At 38.3% G+C, this 23,714-nt stretch overlaps 2 protein-coding genes across 10 annotated transcripts in view; one reads left to right on the forward strand and one right to left on the reverse strand.

Annotated features, from left to right (window-relative positions):
• The window catches only part of tgo (Aryl hydrocarbon receptor nuclear translocator homolog tgo), a 228,041-nt gene extending 221,921 nt beyond the window's left edge, over positions 1–6,120 (forward strand). For all 9 annotated transcript variants that reach the window (XM_085947246.1, XM_085947247.1, XM_085947244.1 and 6 more), the window contains 2 exons: positions 1,343–1,526; positions 5,249–6,120. In XM_085947246.1, the coding sequence (XP_085803372.1) occupies positions 1,343–1,526; positions 5,249–5,415 (351 nt within the window). In that variant the 3' untranslated portion in view covers positions 5,416–6,120. The remainder of the gene's footprint in view (positions 1–1,342; positions 1,527–5,248) is intronic.
• A 487-nt stretch (positions 6,121–6,607) lies between these two features.
• Positions 6,608–14,001, reverse strand: LOC147072476 (ribosome assembly protein METTL17, mitochondrial). Its single transcript, XM_085947257.1, has 2 exons — positions 12,438–14,001; positions 6,608–7,053 (listed from the first exon to the last, which is right to left on the reverse strand). The coding sequence occupies exon 1, from the start codon at positions 13,814–13,816 to the stop codon at positions 12,443–12,445; it is 1,374 nt and encodes a 457-aa protein (XP_085803383.1). The 5' UTR covers positions 13,817–14,001; the 3' UTR covers positions 6,608–7,053; positions 12,438–12,442.
• Positions 14,002–23,714: the final 9,713 nt, after the last annotated feature.

Consider the following 23,714-nt stretch of genomic DNA (forward strand, 5'->3'; position numbering starts at 1 on the left):
TATAACGAGCAAATTCAGTCAGTTTCATCTTCCTCGTAATAACCAAGTTCAACTGTATTTAGGTGGATATTTTTTTTACCTATACAATGGCCAAAGATTGAACTTTTAAAAACGGCAAAAACCGTCTATATGTTGATCAAAAATTAGGTTAAATTTTAAAACCCGCTAAAATGGCTGGGTCCGTCCTCACACGGGCCCAATTGGCCACGTTGACCTAATTGCAACAGAGGCCAATAATGCGGCATTGAAAAATTAGCAGCGTCGTATGGGGAGCGGGATAATCCCGACTCCTCCGTAGAATCAGACTAAAATCTTGAGCATCAATACGCGGGTACACAAGGCGTATCACGCCGGCCTCACTTTCTCACTTTCTTTTTAGAGTCAGTCTTAAGCGCCTAGGTGCATGGCTTCAAGTAATCGGTCCCTTCGTTTCGTTTCGTTCGGGACGAAATGTGAGCAATTAAATATTCATTATGTCGCTATATAGCGCTGTGGAAGGCGGCTGTGCATAATCCACGGCTGTACAGACACGGCGGGTGGAGGAGGGTGTATTGGGTGTGCTTTTCAAATACCCCTAAAATGGATAAGCAAAAATACTCTTTAGAATGTACGAATTAAATAATAAATACATAAAGTTCACAGATTTAATAGATATGAGTTTTTCTCAAAACTACCTAAAATCGTTTTAGGGGGTTTTGAAACTAGGCGCTTCATATTATTATGTTTATTTCAAAAGTACAGTATGAAAAAAAAAGAACAATTAAAATTAATGTTTTCTTCCTGACACTTGACACCTCTTCTTTGCTACTATCTTTTCTACATTGAGGAAATCTTGTTTGCAGTGAATACTTTCCAGGTGAATGTCAGTAATTCTGTGACAGGAGATTTATTTCCTTTCATATGCGAATTTTCGAGTATTTTCAAACATGGCTGGCAAATACGGATAATTGGAAATTGTAAAAATTAAGTTACAAATTTTTTTGGGCTGTAAAGACATTCGTTTTGAGCCGCATGCGATCTGCGAATTTAATATGCTCGTTATAAAGACAACACTGCCATATGCGGAGCGTAACCCTTGCCTAATATAGGGCGCCACATAGGCGGGAGTTATAAAGTGTATAATTCTTGTTAACCTCACTGAATTAAAAAGATTGAGATCTCTAGTAAGCTAATATGCTTATCCTTTACCCCTATTGAAATCATGTCAAAAACTGCAAGATTACCAATATCAATTTTGTGTGTGCTTACATTTTTGTGTTGCTATAAGATTTTATTTTCATTGACTGATATCATATTGGCATAATTAAAAATCTTTACTTATCATAGCTTATTTGAATTCTAGGGTACAACAGTGACGGAGGGCTACCAGTATGGCGGCGGAGGAGGGGGAGGGGGAGCTCCGCTGTCGCCGTCCCGCTCCCCCGCTGCCCCGCCCCCCACCTACGCTCAACTGCATCAGAGACCTTCACATCACCCTCCCCTGCACCATCACCACTATCAGCAGCAGCCCAATAACCCGCCCCCCGGTAATATTCCACCTTCAATAATTAAGCTAGAGCCACTCTGAACTAGAATGGCAAAGATTGTGTCCAAAAAATTTGTACATATGCAGTTGGCCGTAACACAGTTCACCGTGAGTTGTATTGGAAATATGTGGCCGTATAATATTGAAATCAATTCCTTCCCTAAATAAACCACTTAAAAAATATGCAATAAAAACCACCGGAATACAAGGGAAAGACAGAAGAAAACAGGTTGGTAAGTAAATTAGAAATACAATCACACAGTATAATTTCTAATTCTGATAGGTTCTCAAATCTAGTAGTACATAATATTATCAAATATAATGACGATATCTGATTATAATGACGGCATTATTAACAAACATTTGATAGGAATAACATCAAATTATTGTTCTTTAATTATTATTGAATCTAGTAAAATTGCAACAGTTATGTCGGCAATGCTCCTTGAAAAATGGGTATTTTTTATCTTTATGCTATACAGGAATTTCTTTCCGGTAAGACACACATGGTAAACTGTGCTACGGCAAAATGTAATACATACAATTTACATGTAACCGGCAAAGATATCTGAAGGTACATGATTGCTTAGAATTGTGTGCATCATCATCCTATCCTCAAACAGACAATAATTATTGGACGTACAGACTTGTTTTCAACCTGTATCTGGGAAAACCCGTGACACTCTTGATTTTGTCTGTCCATCTAGAGCAGCGATTCTCAAACTGGGGTCAGCGGTTTCGGTAGGACGGCGAAAAACGACCACATAGTTATACTATTTATATTTTTATAATTATAGCATGTAACATTTCTTGGGGACAATTTAATTCAGGAACAGTTTCTTGATTTGATAAATGAGGGGGTGCAGAACATGTTTTCCGTGAAACGTGTTATAGTGATTTTTGGATTGAAATGGCACAGTCATATCCTGTGTTGCAAAGATGGCTCTAAGAGTGCTGATTCCATTCGCAACCACCTATGAGTGTGAGACAGCTTTTTCTACACTACTTACTATCAAGTCAAAATCTCAAAATAGATTATATGCGACAAATGACATGAGATTTGCACTGGCCAAAACAAAGCCAAATATAACTGGTTCAGGCAAAGCAGATGCATCCATCCCATTAAAATTGTAATGACTACATAACATGTAATATTTTCTGAATACATATTTGTTTGTAAAAAAAATGTTTTATTCACAACAGCCTACAAGCAGTGCCGCGCCGTTGTGGCACCCTTGCGCAAAGTATTTGGTGCCCCCAATGTCTTTAACCGTTTCGCCGTGGAGCATTTAATTAACATGCTAGTTATATATATTGGCTCCCTAAGCCGTTGAACAATTTTTAAAGGGACCGCCACGCAGGAAATTTTACAAAGTTTGAGAACCGCTGATCTAGAGTGTCATCTCTGACCATTTACCTGACCTAATACCGTAAGTTTTCCATGCTATCAACTTTCCTGCTGGGAAAACTGGAGAGAATGTCTAACCTCGCTTACAATGGGCTCGTTTCTCTGTTTGACCGTCACACCAAGTCTCTCTTCTTCTCTTGCCATTATGGTCCATATTTTGGAAGCATATAATATGATGTCTCTATACATATTATACAGATTGTGAAGACCACAAATCTTACTAGGTGTATTTTAGTCACCTTGGTAATGTTTTGATTTTCCAAATTAGTTGTACATAGTTTCGTCATACTGTTTTTTGGCATTCGTGTCTGTCACACATCTACCTTTATCGGTAGCAGACTGGGCTGTTGCCTAATATTATTGTCAAATATGAAATCAATTTTGTCTTTGATCTGTTTATGTTCGGGCCGATCGATTTGCTCTCTTTTTCGTCCCAGTGAAGCAAAATGGACATATCTTCAGCTGATTTTGCAATGTGTCAACTGTCTTTATCAAATTGGAGATCTTTTTACCTCCAATATCAACCCCGTTTTACTATTTCTAAAATATGATCATCATATAAGTTGAAGAGGAGACGATACTCTAAAAACCAGACGCTTAATGTCTCTTTGACTTCCTTATCACTTGAAAATCGTTGTCATTGAAGATTTATTTTCAAAACTCAAAACAGAAAATAATCAGAGAGCCGAGACAACGTTGCAGGGTAGGCAGTTTAGCTGCTGAAATCTACATCCTCGGATGGCAACTTGTGCCTTTGTCAACGCACCGACAGCGTTCTTGAAAAGGAGTAGCACGCTTGATGAGTTTTCCATGACTTTTCTTCATGATAATACTCCCGAAAGTGGTTATTCTGTTAACCTTGTGTAGCATGAACTCTAGAAGTCTTACTTTATCCCGGAAGACAGTTACTATAACCTTGTTAGCAAATTATTGCACCTTGAATTTGAAGAGTGGGGAAGTCTTATGCTTCCACTGTTACTCCATTTTTCACTCAGGATATCCATAATATACCCATGTTTCATTTTCAGTCAACAAATGATGAAGAAAAATACTGGGTTGTCACCGACAGGTCAAGTTTTTCCGGCAGCATTGCCACCTAGTATCCTACAGAAATGGTTTCAGTCCTAACCTTGGGCATGTCTAATATTTTACAAACTATACCTTTGAGATGTCCATTTCTTTAGCTATTTACGATGGCTTAAGATATCTGTTTGCTATAATTACATCTTTAACTTTCTTGCACATTTCCTCAAATGTTACTTCTATGTCGCCCAGTGTGACGATTGTCTTTAATGGATTCTCCACCCTTATTATACTGCTTTCTCCCAAAGCTGTCCTTATAGTTTAAAGAAGCAGACTCCCGTAAATTCATTCATCTCCTTTGGCCTCTTCATTTCCTTGGTATAACATTTGACAATATTATAAATTCAGCAATCTCTGGCTTAGAAGGGGATACACTTGCTATGTTGTTGCTGTGAATATTAGAATCGCACTGAACTGCAACTATGCATGCGTGACATCAAGACAAGTCCTAACACACACTGAATTATTCAAAGCGCAATAAGCGACAAAAATCTGTTAATACAAACCTCCACTCGTGGAGGCCCCCGTGTGATCTTATTAAGACCGGACATGGTCAAAAGAAGAATTATTTTCCTTCATTTTTAGGTAAATAAGAGTATAATGGAAGCCTTACATATATATAATAAATTCAATTAGTTATAGTGTGAAAACCTTGAGGTTAAGATTATCTTTCCAGCAAATCTGTATCTTATTTTTCTTTTACATTCTCAAATGATCCATTACCTGTTGTTTTCACCGTCTTTTCACACCAGTTTATATCGAGGCTGACTATACTCAGGCCGTGGCACTGAATTGCGAATCACGATGGTAGTGCTAATTATTGATTATCTTTGAATGCAATGCGGGGTAACCTGTTAGCAATAAATAAAGATTTTCGATTGCAAATTTCATTCTAATCAATTAACATATTACCATTTATTTTGATATGAGACAATCATTATCTTCTCTAAACAGCTACCATATTGCATTTGAAGTATGTGCAATAACTAGCACTACCACCAAAGTTTACAGTTTCGTGTCATGGCCAGTTTATATATCGGGCCTAGGTTTCTACGGAATAATTTTAGAGGGGGTATGCAAATAAATTTTATATAGTAAGTCTTGGGAGATGGATGCAACTTATTAATAAGGCTACATGACCAGGGTGGAGGGTGGATCACAGAAAGTAAATAAAGCACATTATGGATAAGTTTTGTTACTATCGAGATTCAAATACATGATTTAAATTGCAGGGATGTGGTCTTGGCAAGGCAGTGGGGGAGAGGGCGGTCCGGGAGGCCAGCAGGCTCACCAGCACCAGCCGCAGGAACTCTCAGAGATGCTCCAGATGCTGGACCAGGGCGGCGCCACTTCATTCGAGGACCTTAACATCAACATGTTCAACACTAACTTTGAATAAACCTCTGTGGTGTTTTCCGATCATCGCCTCGCCCCCTATAAATAAATATGGCCGTTCGGACGGTGTTCGATAGTCTAATACTCATTTATGTAAAGATACAAAGAGATTTTCGAAGGATATATATTATAAAAACGGTAAACTGTGAATCCGGGACTCTAAAAGCGAGCCGTCGGCACACGTGTTGTATAATTTTACAATTTTTTATATTATTTTATTGTGATGTGTGTTTTGTGCAGTGATCGTGCGAGAGAAATTACGTTTAATGAAAAGATTGATTTTTAAGTACACCTACTTATTGAAACATTACGGACACTTTTTTCAAACGGAAGACTTTTACTGAAAGTTATAAAAAGAATACATATAATATTGTGAGTGGCACAAAATAAAACTGATTATTTCATAGTTTTTAAGGATCATCCGCATTATATTATTATTATATTTAATTAATTAGTTTATCGACTAATCAGGAGTGTGAGATTATAATAAACTTATGAACTTGAACTTTGCTATATTTGTTTGTAAATGTACTTGATATTGTAACGTTGGACTCCACCCATGGATTGATTTCTGCCTGTTCCCGTTATTAGTTGATTTTATTTGAGAGTGCTGATGGAACCCCACCTGATTTTGTTGACATTGAGTGATCATGCTTTAATACTTGGCAATGATATGAATAACTGTAAAAATAAATGAACTTAGCTCTATAAATGTTTCGTTTTTTTATCATCCCAATTTTATCCTAAGGTCCTCTGTAGCCGGGCCATGGCACGAAACTGTGAATTTCTATTGTAGTGCTAGTTATTGCTCATTCTTTGAATGCAATAATATGGTAAGCTATTTGGAGAAAATGAAATAAATGGTAATACGTTAATTGATTTAAAAAATATATGCAATCGAAAATCTTCATTTACTGTGAACAGGTTATCGCATTGCATTCCAAGATAATCAATAACTAGCACTTCCATCGTATATTGCAAATTCAGTGACACAGTCTGACTATAGTCAGCCCTGGCTTTATCCCAACACATTTAGATAAACAATTTCCAATTATAAACATCTCACTTATAATTATTGTTCAATGTCACGAGGAGAAATGATTTTTTATACCTCCATTTTCATTTTTTGTCCATAAACTATTGATGTCAAAATGCAATGTATGTAAAAATTTATGATAAAAGAAAACAAATTGTATTAAGGCACATTGCTAATATAATTGTAAAATTTATTATTGTATAAAACAGAAAGTCTTTTAATAATAATTATTATAAACATATCATTGATACGAGAAAATCTTACTGAGCCCTTGCTACTTTCACATGAGGTTTCCAAAGTATTTTGTCACTTATAAAATCACAGTATTGTGTCCACATAATTTAATGATGTGCAGATTTATGTCAACTACATAACTCCATAATACTGTTTTGTTATATTTCTGAAATCCGATAGAACCTCAATATGTTACGAATGTGTTCTCTGCGCCAAATGGTTATCTGAAAGGCGAATCTTTGGGTCGATACCCATATTTCGCCTTTCGTTTGAAATTGTGGTGCTTTGTCACGTAACAATAGATGACAGCTTGAGAAGTTATCTAATTGACTTGCTGTCAGTATCAAATGATTCTTGTCTGCGAGTTTTTTTCTGAAAAAAATCAAAATATTGATATTGTGTCGAAAGAGAGTACCTATTGAAAACAGTATAAAATCGGATGTCAAAATAGAAGCAGTACAGTAAAACCTCGTTAGTAAGAACACTGATAATTCGAAATTCTCCATAATTCGAAATTTTCCCGAAAAAATGTCCCTTGAACATTATTTTCATATAAAACCATACCTTTAATTCGAATTTCGTAATTCGAAATGATTTCACAGTCCTGGCATAGAAAAATATTCAATAAATCGTAATAAAGTACACTATTTCATGAGCCAATCATTGAAAATTGTGACAGACTTTTTTCTTAAAACATCAAAAATTACTTATTTCATGAAGGTAATAAAAGTAATCCTGACATTTTAGACCCAATTTGGTAGGCACATCTATGATCGGAAACGAAATTAATGAAAATCAAAAAAAAAAAAAAATATTTTCCCCCCATACATTTCATATTTCGTAATTCGATTTTTTTTACGATTATCGGTCCCATGGAATTCGTATTAACGAGGTTTTACTGTATACAAAAAATAATTTATTTGTACCTTGTTTGAAGAAAAATATTGATGGAATGTTTTCCATTTTCGACATTGCATGTCAATAAATTATTGATGTTTTGCTGCTTATAAAACAGTATTGACATTTTTTAAATATTCTATTGTGCATTTATTCTGATAACACAACTGATAAGTGTGAATTTATACTGTAAGTGCATAATTTTTAACATGTGTCTATTAAAAAAATAGTGTATTAAAATACAGTCGAACTTGGTTATTACGAGGAAGATGGGACCGACTGAATTTACTCGTTATAAGCATTACATTCTATTTAAGCATAGTACATAAAAAATCTGAAAACCATCGTATAAATCCCCGAAACAAGAATGACATTCATAAACTACAAAAGAAGTTGTTTATTGTAATGAAGTGCTGAACCGCCGCCGCTGGTAGGTACCTACTGACTTCAAAAGCTTGGATTTTTTACATGCAATTTCAACCATTTATGTGTGGATACTTTTTCAATGTTGTTGGTGAAAACACCAATTAGGTACTTTAGACACTTAACTAGTTTCATAAACGTAATCCGATCCCGGCGATATCGGTCTAATTTACTGCCCGGTCGGATTTTACTGCATAGGGTCGAAAATGTTTTTAAACGATCGACACATTAACAGTTTTACTCGGCATACCCGAGAAAGAAGTAGCTCGTTATAAAAGTGAATAAATGTACCTGAAGAAAATCATAAACTTAAATGTCAACAAATGTTTCCTCATTACATCCAAGATCTCGCTATTTCCGTGATCGTAATAACCAAGTTCGATTCTATTGAAAACTGAAGTTTTAACTATGGTAGCATTCTCAATAAAACAAACAAATGAAGTCAAATGAGTTTGTTTAACCATAGACTATATACCCGAGCTTAACTCTTCCGATAAAATCTTGCACTCGTGCACCTAGTGTTTATGTATTGTGTTTTTGTTCTTAAAATAGATTAATGGTTTTACGTGATGAAATCAAACACGACAGACGTCATTATACGTTACTATTTAAATATTTTTTATTTGTGTTTGCGATCCGCAAAACGTTTCTCCTATTTTCCAGTGGTCCAGTGTGTGAAGAGGTTGAGAAATACTGCGTTTAGGCTATATAAAATGAGTATCAATAGTGAAATATAAATGAGTTATGATTACTATGACTTGTCAGTCAAAATGAGAGTTTGCGTTAATGGCCTAATCATTATTAAATTATGTGGAATAGGTATTATATTATTTTATTTCAATTATACAGTATCTTTACACCAAGAATCGATAGTGATGAACACCCATAGTGATTTACGTAGGCGTTTGACATGGGGTTATTCTCTAGACAGGTTGAAAATAAAGAATTAGGGGTGAATTAATTGGCAAATTTTGTAAGAAAATTATCTGTATCATTATGATGCGCAATTTTTATCATATGAATAACCATTGAAGTAAAAAATTAAACATAATTAAAAACAAAGGTGTGGCGGGCCTTCGGGATGATTTTCTGCAGCTTATAGCAAGGATTTTTCTGTAATATTATGTCAAAGGAGTAAGATTTTGTTTTGTAAAATAATTATGCGATACATATTATATGCGGTCCTAAATCATCAAAAAATACAGTAGGTATGATGTTAAAAAGAATTGGGACCTTTTCAGCCACTTTTTGTAAATGTACTACATACCTATAATTCTGTTGCGTTAGAAAAAATATTATGATGAGATGATGAGAGAAAATATCTCAAAATCTAGCAATTTATTCAAAGTTATAAGTTATTTACAAACTTGAATACATTTTACTGAATGTTTAGTAAACATTTAATTGAAAGTATAATGCACACGTTGATCAAGGAATAATTTGAAAAAGTGCAATACACAGATATGAAATAAAATACAACACAGGGGCCTTTCATCCAATATTTTCGAATGCGATTTTACGCCAGATGGCGTGCAAAACGTATAATTGCGTTCATCCAAATTTTGTATATAAACATCTCGCCGAATCCGTACACCGAATGCCCCTCTACCATAAGTTTAGCGAACTGATTGCTAAATTTGTCAGAGTCGATGTTTGACAGAATGCGTTTGTTGATATCGTCATAGGTACTTGTTTTCTTCTGTGTTTCATTATGATTCAGTGAATTATTTTGATTATTGTCTAATGGTATTATTTATTTTATAATTGATCCTATAATTGGTGCTTCATTTTATTCAACTATGACTGCTTTCTTTATTACTAAACTTTACTTTTGTGGATGAAACTAATCTACAACGCCGTAAATTTCATAAAAGCGAAATGCTTTCGGATTCAAAAGTTTCGTTGTAAATACGCAGATTAATGAAAATATAATTTATATGTATATATTATTAACTCAATTCATATGGAAACGATTTATGCATAATACATGGTAGGTATACCATCACAAGGTAGGTACCTAGGTATCTACCTTCCGCGATAGTAATCATGTACCTACTTCTCAAGAGATTTATTATATTTGATTATGATGATGATAATAATATAATGATTATATTTATTCAAAAACGTGCAATTTTAACATCTTTCATTTTCAATATTGTCATTGTATTACTACTAGAGGTATCTCGCGGCAAAATGCGAAAATTACGTCGTGTTTCGTTTTTGTTTGACGGTTAAGCGTCCATAGACATCAAACTTGTTAAAAATTGGCCATAGAGAAAAAAATTCTTCTGATTTTGGTAGAAAGAATACTTGATCCAAATAAAGCGTCAATTACATTGAGCTTTTTTACGAGTTGTTTATTGGCGAATTTAAAAGCGGGCGGTTCAGCTACTGCGATTTGATGATTACACACAAAACTTTCCATTCGCTGATAAGCCACAAGCCAGCGAGCGATTTTGACGGAACGTAGTTCGTTTTTTTACCGGGAGGTCGCTACGCTCCATAACAATGTTTCCATTAAACGTCAAAAAGGTAAATTTCAAAATGAGTAGTTCGTTTTTCCACCACCATCGCTCTACTGCGCAGACGCAGTAAGCCCACACGCCGGCGTGTAGTGTGAAAAGTTGACCGGCTTTCAACTTTTCTCGGTGGAGTGTTTACAACCTGCTTATTAGCTTATTCGATGATTACACTGGGCGAATTTACAGGCAGATTATAAATTTTCCAATAATCAGCTCGTAAAAAAGCTCAATGTAATTGACGCTTAAGCGTGCATACCCGAACACTATGATTTGAGTGAAGCATAACGGAACACGAAGCGATGTCTGTATACAGTTTCGCAAGCACTTCCATGAACACTCGACTAGTTAGTACATGGTTGTAAACGGAAACAGCGTAAGTTTTGAGGGTAATAAACGATTCGGTTTGGCTTATTCCATGGAGGGGCTGTTAATTACAGTCCACTCCACTCCATTAGACGCACCGGATATTTTGATACAAATTTTACTTAAGGGTCCAAATCCAAAACTTTCACAAATAAAACATATATTTGAACTATGTATGTGTTCCTAGAATAAAATAATAACCTTTTGTTTTGGGGATCCAATGTAGAAAAATACTTACAAGATAAAAAGAACTTTTTATAAACGTTTTTAAATTTTCTGTTGAATCATATAAACTTGACTTGGACTAGCTTAAACGATCAAAAAAATTTGTACTTGATAGAAATAATACTGTATGTCATTTTGACATTCATATTGATTTCCATAGTAACACGTATATATTAATAATTTAGTTGCTAGGACCCCAGACCCCCCTAGCAACCAATAATAGTGGATTGGATTACGGATTTCTTCCGAATTAACTTTTCATACAAAACAGAATTAACTGAAAATGAATTCAATTCTACTTAAAGTTGGCTAAAAGTATTAAAAAAATGCATTGGCATCGTGTTCTGATATATTCTAAAAGTTTCAAATGTCTAGCTAGTCGGGAAGTTAGTTAAAATCGATTGCAAGATTTGCACCGGATAAACAATCGCCGTACAAATAAGAATACGACCTAATAAAAACGTTGTAATAAAGGTAGATGTAATAAATTACGATTATATAAGATTAAATTGTGATTAGGCAGGACACATGCTGGTGAGCATCTCCATCGTGTCTGGATCTGATAAAAACTTAGAAAAGCCATGGAATCTTTCGAGAACACTAGAAAAATAATTGGATGCCTATAAATTTTTAATAGCATAATGTAGCAAAGATGTCCGGTGAAATACATAATTTGCAAGCATTTAGTTGATTTCCCACTGGATTACTCTGTCCTTCAGGATAATATAGTTTTGATCATATTCTACGCAGGTGAAAGATAAATAAAGCGTCAAAACACATAACGCTTTTCCTACAAATGCTAATTAGAGAACTTAACAGAAGAAACAATTTTCAAAACTTCAATTCATTTTGTTTTCTTCAAAGCATCCTTTATAAAGTTTGTGCATTTTGTAGAAGTACGATGGCTTATAATTTATATGGTCACCATTCTGGTAAAAGTTAATGATTATTATGTTTTGTTTAAGACGGCAGTTACTTCGAAGCATGTTTTATTCTTCTAGATGTATTTGGAAGGGAATACCAAATGAGAAACAAATTTTTGTCATTAATACTATCGTGTTATGAAGCCATCATACATAGAAAAATCTTGACCAACAATGCTACCGCTCAAATCACCAGCCTGGTCCAACACACCTTCTCCAGCCATTGATGTTGAAGAGTTTATTATATTTTTCCTTATCTTTATTTTTCCAATCTACTGAATATGTATGTACAGGGATGAAAGTATAATAAAGGTCTTCAACATTGTTTAAAAACTTTCAATAAAACATGTAATTAATTTGAAATTTATAATACACTACAAATACATACTAACTAAGTACGTACATAATTCATTCTGATGTAGTCTTTTCATCTGGTAGTACCGGTTCAATGTCAACCAAATCTACAGGTAGAAGGTCTCCCCACGAGGAAAATTTAGCACAGCCATAAGCTGGCTTTCCGTGTCTCCTGGCTGTCAAAATGACTTCTTTCAGTTTCCCATCAGCACAGCACATTCTGCAGATGACACGTTTCGATCTACGTATAATCGGACGAACTATACGAGGCCATGATACATTATCATTGCTATGTGCGCCTTTGCGTAGAACAATATAGGAATATAGTTCCTTTTTGTACTCTATCTTCTCTGATAGTGTCAAGCTTTGGTAAGATACTTCGAAATTGCAAGGAGTGTTGTCTTCGGTGTACCGGGGGCAGGTCATGGCATGCGGACACGGCGCAAAAACATGTCCTACGAGAGGTCCTTCCTTGATATCTAATAAAAAATCTCTAGCCTCATTTAACATTGAAAATCCTGCATTGGTTCCTTGCTCTATGAGTATTAAAAAATCTGAAGTCTTCTTCCAAAGAGTTTGAATGGTTCGTAATCTGCTCTCCAATGATGGCAATTCAAAAAGTGAATAAGCGCTGAGAACAACATCGTAAGGTAAGGGATTTGAAGGTAAAAATTCTCTTTGAAAGAACCTTTTAAACGGTACATTCCCATTTTCTCTGCCTTCACTCAATAAAAATCTTGCCAAATTATTCATGTCGCTGGATGTATCAACGGTGAAATATTCATCGATGGAGTGTCCCCAATGTTCATGAGCTGCCCACACGCCCGTACCCACTCCGGATCCGAAGTCGAAAAAAGATTTTGGATGAAATTCTTCTGTTCTGACTTTGATTTCATTAAAAATTTTAGTGAGTACTGCATATTCCGGTGCAGCTCTGCCAACTAGATATTGCAAAGACATATATTTATCATACGCGATTGCTTTCCATCTATACACTTTCTTGGCCATAATCGTATTTACTTTTCTTTTGTACGAGGCGGTCATTTTTTCTATTTCGATGTCCGTTTTACCTGTTAAGTCGCGCGTTCCCAGTGAATCCTCAACTTGCTCTAATTTTCGCCGAATTTGCCACTGCTCGGCTGGCGGGTGACGAGATTTCAAGTAATTTATCAAGCCGGCGCTGTCTTGCAGGATATTTTTATTCGGAATGTCCACTAGAGCCATTTTTACGTATTCTACTAAATCTGCCGGTAATGCAATATGTTTTGTGGACATAACTCCGGGATGCCTTTTGGGCACCAATTCATTGTTGATAATTTTTTCGTTCACATCTCGATTGAGTTCCACAAGCAAAGTCTTTTGCTTAACTGAGTAATAACGCCGCACGATAGTATTAGTTCGTATAAATAATTTCCTATACAGGGGCATTGTTGGTTGAAATTTACTGATAGGAGTCAAATTAGAGAAGCAAATAATATCATCAATGTTCGTGATCACGGCTACAGCAACACGGCACGGGATGGAACCGCAGTCCGCACGATAACCTCAAAAGTCAAAATTTTTAATGTTTATATTAGTCTATGCTGCTCATTGCTCTCGAAATTTGACAGTTCGCGGTGTTGTCAGAATGTGATTCCAGCCGTCGATTAGTAGATTTAAATTTGACAGATTTTATATTGTCTATGATGCGCATGCGCAGTATGTAACCGGAAATAGTTAGAGATTTGATGTTTGGTTATGTGTTCCAGCAAAACTTTTGATCTGAAACGTTAATCCTCTTTTCTTGTCCGCTCCCGAATCTATCAAAATGACAACTATCAAGACATGATTTAATCTAATAGCGCCTGTACACGTGCGTGGATTCACTGGCAACAATCGTGTGTATTTTAAACTATCGTGACAATAACTGTTTACACGTAAAAATGCTGACTGTCTCTCCAATCTCATTCTTCAAAAGTAAACGAGACGCGATGTTAATTGCCGAGAAAAAAAATGTTCTCGAAACGAAACAGATTTGCCAGTAAGTACTTAAAACTTTTTTGACAGGTAGAGGTAAAAAACCATGACTCGGAATTTCTCAAATTCCCTGTTACTTTTTGTGACAAACAAAAAACCTAAACATTTTCAACCCATATGCGTACCTACCTATTTTAAGTTTTGATAAAATTAACTTATTTATAATTAATAAAATTAATAATAAATTCAGTGAACTGGCAACACTGAGTCTTAATCATTCCACTGTACGACAACATTATTTAGGCGACAGCAGGAAGTCGCCCGTGTCGCGTATAGAATATTTCTCAGTGCTGTCATTTTTTGAAAAAAAAACAAATACCGCGAAATTAGGTTTTTAATTTATATCAATTCTATTCTCAGTAAGTAATTAATTTACAAGTCTAATTATTGTTCGATAAGTATAAATAGAAAAATTATTTCAAATAATTTCACCTTATTACTATTTCTTCTTCTTTGCCCATATCCGCCCCTTAGCTGGAGCATATGGACACCACGCGGCGCCTCCAAGAATCCCTGTCGCTCGCCAGTCTTCTTGCTTCGTTCCAGGTCAAACCAGCATCCCGTAGCTCCGCCGTATACACTATGTAGATTGTATTTAGCGGCCTTCCAGGACGCCGGAATCCGGTCGGCTTGAAGAACAGGCAAGCCAGGTTAAAGTTCTCTTCTGGCATCCGCAGCACGTGGCCGAGCCAGGTCCAACGTCGCCTCTTCACTTTCAGCGTGATGAGAGGCTGCTTGGTACGTTCTCTTATCTCCTGGTTGCTCCTAAAGTCATACCACCGCACACCCAGTATTCGTCGCAAACATCTGTTTTCGAAGCTCAGTATACGGTTGCTCTGAGCCTTCGTAAGGTGCCATGATTCGCTACCGTAAAGCAGCACCGTCAGAATGCAAGCGTCGAATAGGCGGCATTTGGTTTTGACCGAGTACAATCGTGAGTCCCAGACATTTCGCATCGAGTTGAATGTTGCTCCAGCCATTCCCATTCGGATAGCGAGCTCTTTCTGCAAAATGCCATCTCCCGTGATGTGTACTCCCAGATACTTGAAGCTGTCGACGCTCTCGATGCTTTGTCCATCGCTAATCAGAGGGAAATCTGGATCAGGACAGGTGCTATTGCACAAGACGTTGGTTTTTTTCGCGTTGATTTTCAAACCAACGCGAGAGGAGTTGTTATGCAACCTGTCGATTGTCTCTTGAATGCCCTTGATTGAGTTGTCGAATAGGACAGCATCATCGTCGTATTCCAGGTCGCATAGCTTCACCGTTGGGGTAACAGGTATGCCTCGGTCAGGTTGTATTGACTTCCGTAGTATGACGTCAAAGAGAATGATAAAGAGAAACGGTGCAAGGACACAACCCTGTCTGACTCCGGTCGTGACCCCGAACCATTCCGTGACAGTGTCTCCAATTCTGATACAGCATTCGTTATTCTCGTGCAGGCTTTTGATTATGGCAATGATCTTGGGAGGGATCCCGTATGCTCCCAGTATCATCCAGAGGGAGGGGCGGTGCGGACTGTCGAAAGCCTTCTCATAATCCACAAAGCAGCAAGCCATCGGACTGTTCAACTCATGGCTCTGCTGGAGAAGACATCGAAGGTTGTGGATTTGGTCTGCACACGCTCGACCAGGTAGAAACCCGGCTTGGTTTTTCCTGAGGACGTGCATTATTGGGTCCCTTATTCTCATCAAAATGATGTTTGCCAAAATCTTTCCCGGAACACTGAGTAGCGTAATGCCTCGGTAATTGTCGCAGCTTAGAGGGTCACCTTTTTTAAGAAGTGTGATGATTTCACCGTTCACCCAGTCCCTTGGGCAGCGCTCTTCTTTCCACACCTTTGTCATCAGATGAAACATAGGGTGCAGGATTGCGCTCAAGCTGTACTTGAGGAATTCAGGATGAATCCCGTCTCCCCCCGGTGCCTTTCCGTTCTTGAGCCTTTTCACAGCCGATTTTATCTCGGTGTGCGTGGGCGGGCAATCGGAAATGTCGGTCGCTCGGGGAATGTCCAAAAGTAAAGCTTCCGCAGATATGTCAAAGGGATTCAAAGGGGGTGGGCGGTTCAGCACTCCGCAGAAATGATTCTTCTAAATCTTCTTGACGCATTCTGCGTCAGACTCTATTGCTCCACTGTGACCACGAATGGCTCCGGGAGTCGGTGCTCGCCTGCCGCAGACTTCACGGGTGATTCGGAAGAGTTTCCTGGTGTAATTTCTGCTTGCTGCCTCCTCTGCCGCTTCAATTTGCCGGTTCATAAAATTGCGCTTGTCCAACCGCACGGATCGTTTGACTACCCTGTCTTGGGTCTGGTAGTCAGTCCGGCGGTCCTCGGTTCGGTCGGGGTCTCTCTCCTCGTCTCTCAGGGCTTTCAGCCTGGCTCGTTCACCAATTTCAACCCACGTTTCATCAGACATCCACTTTGGCTGCCCACTCCTTCTGGTACCAAGGACGGTACGAGCCGACGACACAATCGCACTCTTTATGAGGCTCCAGTCCGCCTCAATGAGGTCGGATTCAGATTTGTGCCGCTCGTAGATACGATCTACACTATCTCGTACAGCAGTTTCGAAGTCGGTCCGAATTCTTCGGCGTCGGAGCTTCTCAACGTTAATTCGTTCGCGCTTTGGAGGCCTCGCCTGGCGACTGAGTTTTACTCGGATGTTTCCAATAACTAACTCATGATCGCTATGGATATCGGCGCCTCTGTAAGTACGCACGTCAAGAAGTTCCTTTCGGTGCTTCAAGCTGTATAAGAAGTGGTCAATCTGCGTCCTCGTGCGTCCATCAGGAGACGTCCACGTATATTTGTGAATGTCTTTGTGGGGAAAAACAGTGCCTCCGATTGCAAGCTCGTTCAGAGTGGCGAATTCTACGAGCCGCTCACCATTATCGTTGGGGTCACCGAGGCCGTGTCGTCCCATCACCGTGGGGCCAAGCACCGGGTCTGCTCCTACTCTCGCATTATAATCCCCCATTACAATCACGCGGTCTCTTCGGGGGATGGCGGAGACTGCCGCGTGGAGAGAATCGTAATAAGCATCCTTTGTCTGCGCGTCGGCATCCTCAGTAGGGGCGTAGCACTGAAAGACGGTCAAGGAGCTACCAGGCGTCTTGAAGGAGGCACGTATCAGTCTCTCCGAGATTGGTTCCCATTTCACGAGGCAACGGGCCGCTCTCTTTGACATCATTACTGCCACTCCCTGGCGATGGTATTGCTCCTGACCTGAGTAGACAATAGAGTAACCCTCAATCAACTTTCTCCCGGCTCCTTTCCAGCGCACTTCGCTCAGCCCTAGGATGTCCACACCATAGGTGTGCATGATGCGTGTGGCGTGCAGGTCCTTTCCGGGGGTACACAGGGTGCGAACATTATATGTCCCAATGCGCATACTCGAGTTGTTAGAGAGGATTACTCTACCTGTTTCTTTGTCCATTTCCATGCAAGGTCGTCGTTTTACAGAGCCGGTTGTCGTCCGAGGCTGCTGTGTAGGTGTTTTGTTAATCTGTTTCGGTTAAGGAGGCAAGGTGATTAGCCCAGCGCTCCCGAGGCCTGAGCCACAAGGGCTCTGAAGGTCGGCTCGACCAGGTTTTTCTGTCGGGGATTTCCTTCCCTTAGCCAGAAGGCCAGTTTTATGGCGCCGGTCACTCGCCCTTCGCCCCCTGCTGTTAGCTACAGCGTACGCTGCATTGCCCGGAGGTCGCCACGGGGAGGCCAGCAGATGGGACTTGCTGGCAGTTTGGCATTTCCCAACTTTTGCTATGAACACATCTACTGGCGTCAATGTGTCCACTTGGGGCCGACCAGCCGTTGACCGCCAAACTATTATATTAGGTTAATTAATACAGCGTAATTATTGAATTTGGAAGGAAATCTATCATTGAACCCATATTAACTGATAATATTGCTGCAGGTATTTATGAATTAAATAACTAGGAGAACACAAATTATGATTAAATAAGTAGAAGTGAAAGATATAACATATTCAATATTATATTGATGACCTAATCACGTTTTTTTATAATTTACAAATAACGTCTTTTATATCGTATTTTTAGTAAAATTGTTGTAGAAACACATACTACTATGAAAACTATTTTCTATAAATTAAATTATATCCACCTAACATTACAAATTTTAAAACAATGTGTTCCTACTTATCGGTTTAAAAATACAAGGACATAATTGATAACATCATATGTAAGGTCATGAACACAACTTTTAAAAGTACATTTCCAAGGACACGACATTAAAAATTGATTAAACTAATCATCATGAGTGAGGTAGTTTACACCAGACATATTAGCTTCAACATCACTCGATACTAATTCACTTTCACTACTGCTCAGTGATGCCAACCGTACTATAATTATAGTACAATACTATAATTTTGGTTTCGCGAAAGATGTAAAATACTATAATTTTACGCCAAATATACCATTATTCTATAATTTTAAAGGATTCAAGACGAAAAAATATTCCTGTACTATATATTTTTTAGAAATACTATAATTTTTACGCCTTTGTGCTATAATCAGCATAGGAAAATATGGCAACACTGCTACTGCTATCAAAATCGACACTAAAAACTAAACTTTGGTCACTCATAATCTCACAACATCTATCTTTTACCATATAATCCTCTTTCAAATGTATTGTGTGTTCACATTGTTTTTTCCAATCGTCCGGTGTTATCGTTCCAAAAGCATCTTCTGTTAGCCTCTGCATGACAGCTGCTCGGCAATCAACAGTATTACTTGCAATTCTTCTTTTCACAAGTAACCACATAAATTCTATTGGGTTAAGATCACAGTGGTATGGTGGTAGACGAACTACTGTTGAGCCCAGTGTTGCCATATTTTTCTATGGTGATTATAGTACAAGGGCATAAAAATTATAGTATTTCTGTAAAAAATATAGTACAGGAATATTTTTAGGCTCAAATCCTTTAAAATTATAGTATTTTGGCATATTTGGCGTAAAATTATAGTATTTTACATTTTTTGCAGAATCAAAATTATAGTATTGTACTATAATTATAGTACGGTTGGCAACACTGGTTGAGCCTTTTCTTTGATTAGTGCGTCGAATAAATACTTTGGTGGTGGTTTATTTCTATCAATTATTTCATTTAATTTAATTTTAACCATACTTTCTTTCTGACATTCTGTCATAACGCTTTTCTATTGGCCATAGTTGGCGGTTTATTTATTTTAACGCTATGGGTAAGGGGCATTATCGATAACTATTATAGAATTTGTGGGAATGTTTGAAACAAGGCGTGTTTCCGCCCATTGTTTAAAATTAGTTGTATTCATATCGTCATGGTAGTCTCCAGATTTTGATTTAGATACTACCAATCCATTATAATAAACCCATTTTCACTCCCAGCATGTATTATGCATAATCGAGGACCAGCGGATTTCGGTTTCAAAACTCCTCTAATATCATCACTATGCCAACATTTATTAATAACATAGGATGCGTGCACGTATGTTTAATCTACATAGAACAGAGAACGATTTTCACCAAGTCGATTATTTCGCATAGTGTTGAGATATCTACCTCTCCACGCAACTATGTCGTGTCTCTCTATGATAACATTTCTTTTAGAAAGGCTTTTTTTAAATTTAAACCCTAGCTTATGTAACCATCGCCGTAAAAATTCTTTGCTTCCTTGAAAGTCCATGCACTCTCTTAAAGAAACTAGTAAGGTTCGCAGCGTCGGAACTTGTTTGCGGACAGTATAAAACTCCTGCACTTTTTGACGTATGGTACATAAGTCCATACTGTTCAATGCAATCTTATTTTTTCCACGGCGTTTTTTTCCAGGCGTTACGATTTTTGAAGAGGAGGTACTCGCTGTAGTCATTTCTTTCTTGATTCTTGAAACTGTCCTTGGGGATATTCCTGTAAATTAATGATACACTTCGTATAAGACGTATCTATATAACTTTAAGCATTTTTGTAAATTTTACATCTCTGTAATAATTGATTTAATTACAATAATGTTTATTCTTGAAAATATGCTTCTTGCCAATTTATTATTACACTGCCAGTGTACTTAAATGATCATTTATACTTAATTATTATACGTCTAAAAATATTAATAAAACATATTACGATACACACAACTATATAATTGTATTTGGGGAAATATTTCTAGTATTACAACACTGAATTTTGACATACCTGACATGACCGCCACCCGTGATATGGGCTTGTTTAAGTATTGTATAGGCTCGCCTTTTTAATGCGACTCTTTTTCTTCTTCATAATACATCAAAAGTTTACTAATAATATTTCTAACAACACTTCGTATTGTTTTAGACATCTTTTGAATATAAAAAGCTTCAAATTACGTAAAATAGATAGATGCGTCCAATACGACTGTCAAAAATGTAATGAATAATTTGGGGGCGTTCCTTATTTGAAACCGGAAGTTCGATTGTAGTTCACAGTTTTGCCACGTAGCCAAGATGAAGTTTCCGGACAATACCCGAATCAAACAAACGAAATGGGACCATTTGGTTTGGGACCGTTTGGTAAATGTCCGTCCACGGAAACGCTTTCTGACGACTAATTAGTGTTGCCAGTACTTAAAATTAATTCATAACATATTAGTCTCTAAAACAGAAACATATTTATTGAAACGTCAACATGTTATGAAATTCTAACCTCCTATCGTCGTCTACAATAATACAAATTCGTACTCATTCATGTTAAATGTACAAAATATTCGTGAATAGGTAGCCATTTAGTTAATTTATAAGATTTATAGGTATGACAAGTTTTTAAAAAATACTTTTGATAAGAGCTTTTTATAATTGACCACTTGTTCATGTCGACAGTATGATTTTGTGACTTAGACGACAATCGAACATATTAAATTGATAAAATTCGTTAGGTAGGTAATATAAAGATCATTCCGGGTTGATTTAACACAGTCTCCGTTACAAAATATAAATAAAATGAAAATAAATTCTTGGTCTGACATAATAATTATAGTAATGATATTAAATCGAACTCTTTGCATAGAAAATATAGCTGGATTTTGAAATAATAAGACCAAAAGAAGCGTCTTGTTCGCGTATGGTTACTTACTAATAATAGGTATTATTCGAATTTGACTTTGAAGTCCTTGAGATAGGGTTTGCTCTTTCTTCTTCGCGTGAGGATATATTCTACTAATTTATTTTCCCTTTTCTTGTCGTTGGTCGTTCCTGTTTTTATTTACTGGTCATACCCGCGCGTAAATTTTTTATGTATGTAATTTGGGATTCTTTTGTCTTCATTATGGATTTGCCTTTTGACAGTTTCAGATGTAGCCTATGATTTGACGTTTCTAATTATCAAAAAAAAAAATTACGAGCGTCGATTAAGATGTTAATGTTTGAGGTATCCTCGTTACGTACCTTATTTCAGCAGGGGGACCAGCAAGGAGTGCCACAATAATAAAATTTGCGAGAACATGACTCAGATCCTTACCGGAAGGATACCTTCACTCGGGAGGCACTATCAAGGATTCCTCCGAGCTTAAAGCCCGGAAGGCCCTCGAACTCAAATTATGGCCGGGGTACTCCCAAGGGGCGACGTCCTGTGGGAAGGGAGTTCTCCATCGGAGGTACGGGCTCCACCAGGGATCCGTACTCTAAGCGAAGGTGACCGCATCTGGACGACCAATAACATTGGGGACCGCCTAAGAGACTTTCGTGGAGTCTGGATGGCGTAGTGTACCCCCCCCCCCCCAACATTGGTAAAAAATAATAGCCGTAGCCCGCATACCTTTTGTGCGGATACCACTATTGGTAAGTCCTTCTTTACTTTTACGGAAAGATTTTAAAACGCAACAATCAGCAGAGGTCACTCTCGAGATCGAGGACTTAAAGAACTCAGGGGTTCTAGAAGAAGCGGGTCAAACCCCCAGTTTTTCTCTCAACCCTGTTTCTGATCAAGAAAAAAGACGGGGCTCTATGCCCTGTTTTCAACCGAAAGCGTTTGAATGCGTTCCTACAGCCAAAGCCATTCAAACTAATTCACCATTACGAGGTTGCAGCCGTCTTACAAACAGAAGACTGGCTAGTAATAATAGATCTAAGCCAGGCGTCCCTCCAGGTACCAATGGCTTCTCAACATCGTCGATTTGTTCGACTAGCCTATCAAGGGGAGCTCCTACAATTCACGTGACTCCCGTTCGTGCTGCCAACCGCTCTGATTATGTTGGCATCCCTGACCAATTGGGTCGCCGAACGCCTACGAAAGAATGGCTGAGAATATTCACTAACCTAGACGACTTCTTAGTAGCCAACCAATACGAGAAACAGTCTCGGTTCAGGTGGAATACAGGATAACCTTCCTACAGTCTTTAGGGTGGTTAATAAATATTAAAAGATCCTGTCTGAACCCAAGCCAACAATGAGGGTCCCTGGACATCACGTAGGACACACACACCAAGCGGAGGTTCCTGTCGCCGGAGAATTGTGTAGCACTCCGTCACCATCTGCTAATGCAGGTACAAAAAGGCAGTTGGTCCCTCAGACAGGCACATATCCAATCCCTTCTGGGGCGACTCAACTTCACATCCTACCTCCACGAGGAAGGTTGCATTGCCGACGGCTACAACGCTCCAGTCATCAATAAGGCCGAGGTCCCATCCTCGCCAATTGATGACAATCCCACCACAGGCCCAACGGGACATCACGTGGTGGCTCTAGGCGATAGGATCCTCAGAGTTGACATAACGCAGGTACAAAAAGGCAGTTGGTCCCTCAGACAGGCACATATCCAATCCCTTCTGGGGCGACTCAACTTCACATCCTACCTCCACGAGGAAGGTTGTATTGCCGACGGCTACAACGCTCCAGTCATCAATATGGCCGAGGTCCCATCCTCGCTAATTGATGACAATCCCACCACAGGCCCAACAGGACATCATGTGGTGGCCCTAAGCGAAAGGATCCTCAGATTTGACACAACGCGGGTACAAAAAGGCAGTTGGTCCCTCAGGCAGACACATGTTCAATCCTTTCTGGGGCGACTTAACTTCGCATCCTACCTCCACGAGGAAGGTTGCATTGCCGACGGCTACAAAGCTCCAGTCATTAATATTGTCGAGGTCCCATTCTCGCCAATAGACGACAATCCCACCACAGGCCTAACAGGACATCATGTGGTGGCTCCAGGTGATAGGCTCCTCAGAGTTGACACACATCAATCACTTCCTGATGACAGACGCAGCTGACACAGGCTAGGGAGCCCAACTGAATGAACACCACCTATCAGGTACGTGGGAACAAGACCAGTTACCAT

The sequence above is a fragment of the Rhyacophila brunnea genome, unplaced genomic scaffold (assembly GCF_057557595.1).
Source record: "Rhyacophila brunnea isolate RB1 unplaced genomic scaffold, BYU_Rbru_1.0 scaffold_2, whole genome shotgun sequence".
NCBI lineage: Eukaryota > Metazoa > Arthropoda > Insecta > Trichoptera > Rhyacophilidae > Rhyacophila > Rhyacophila brunnea.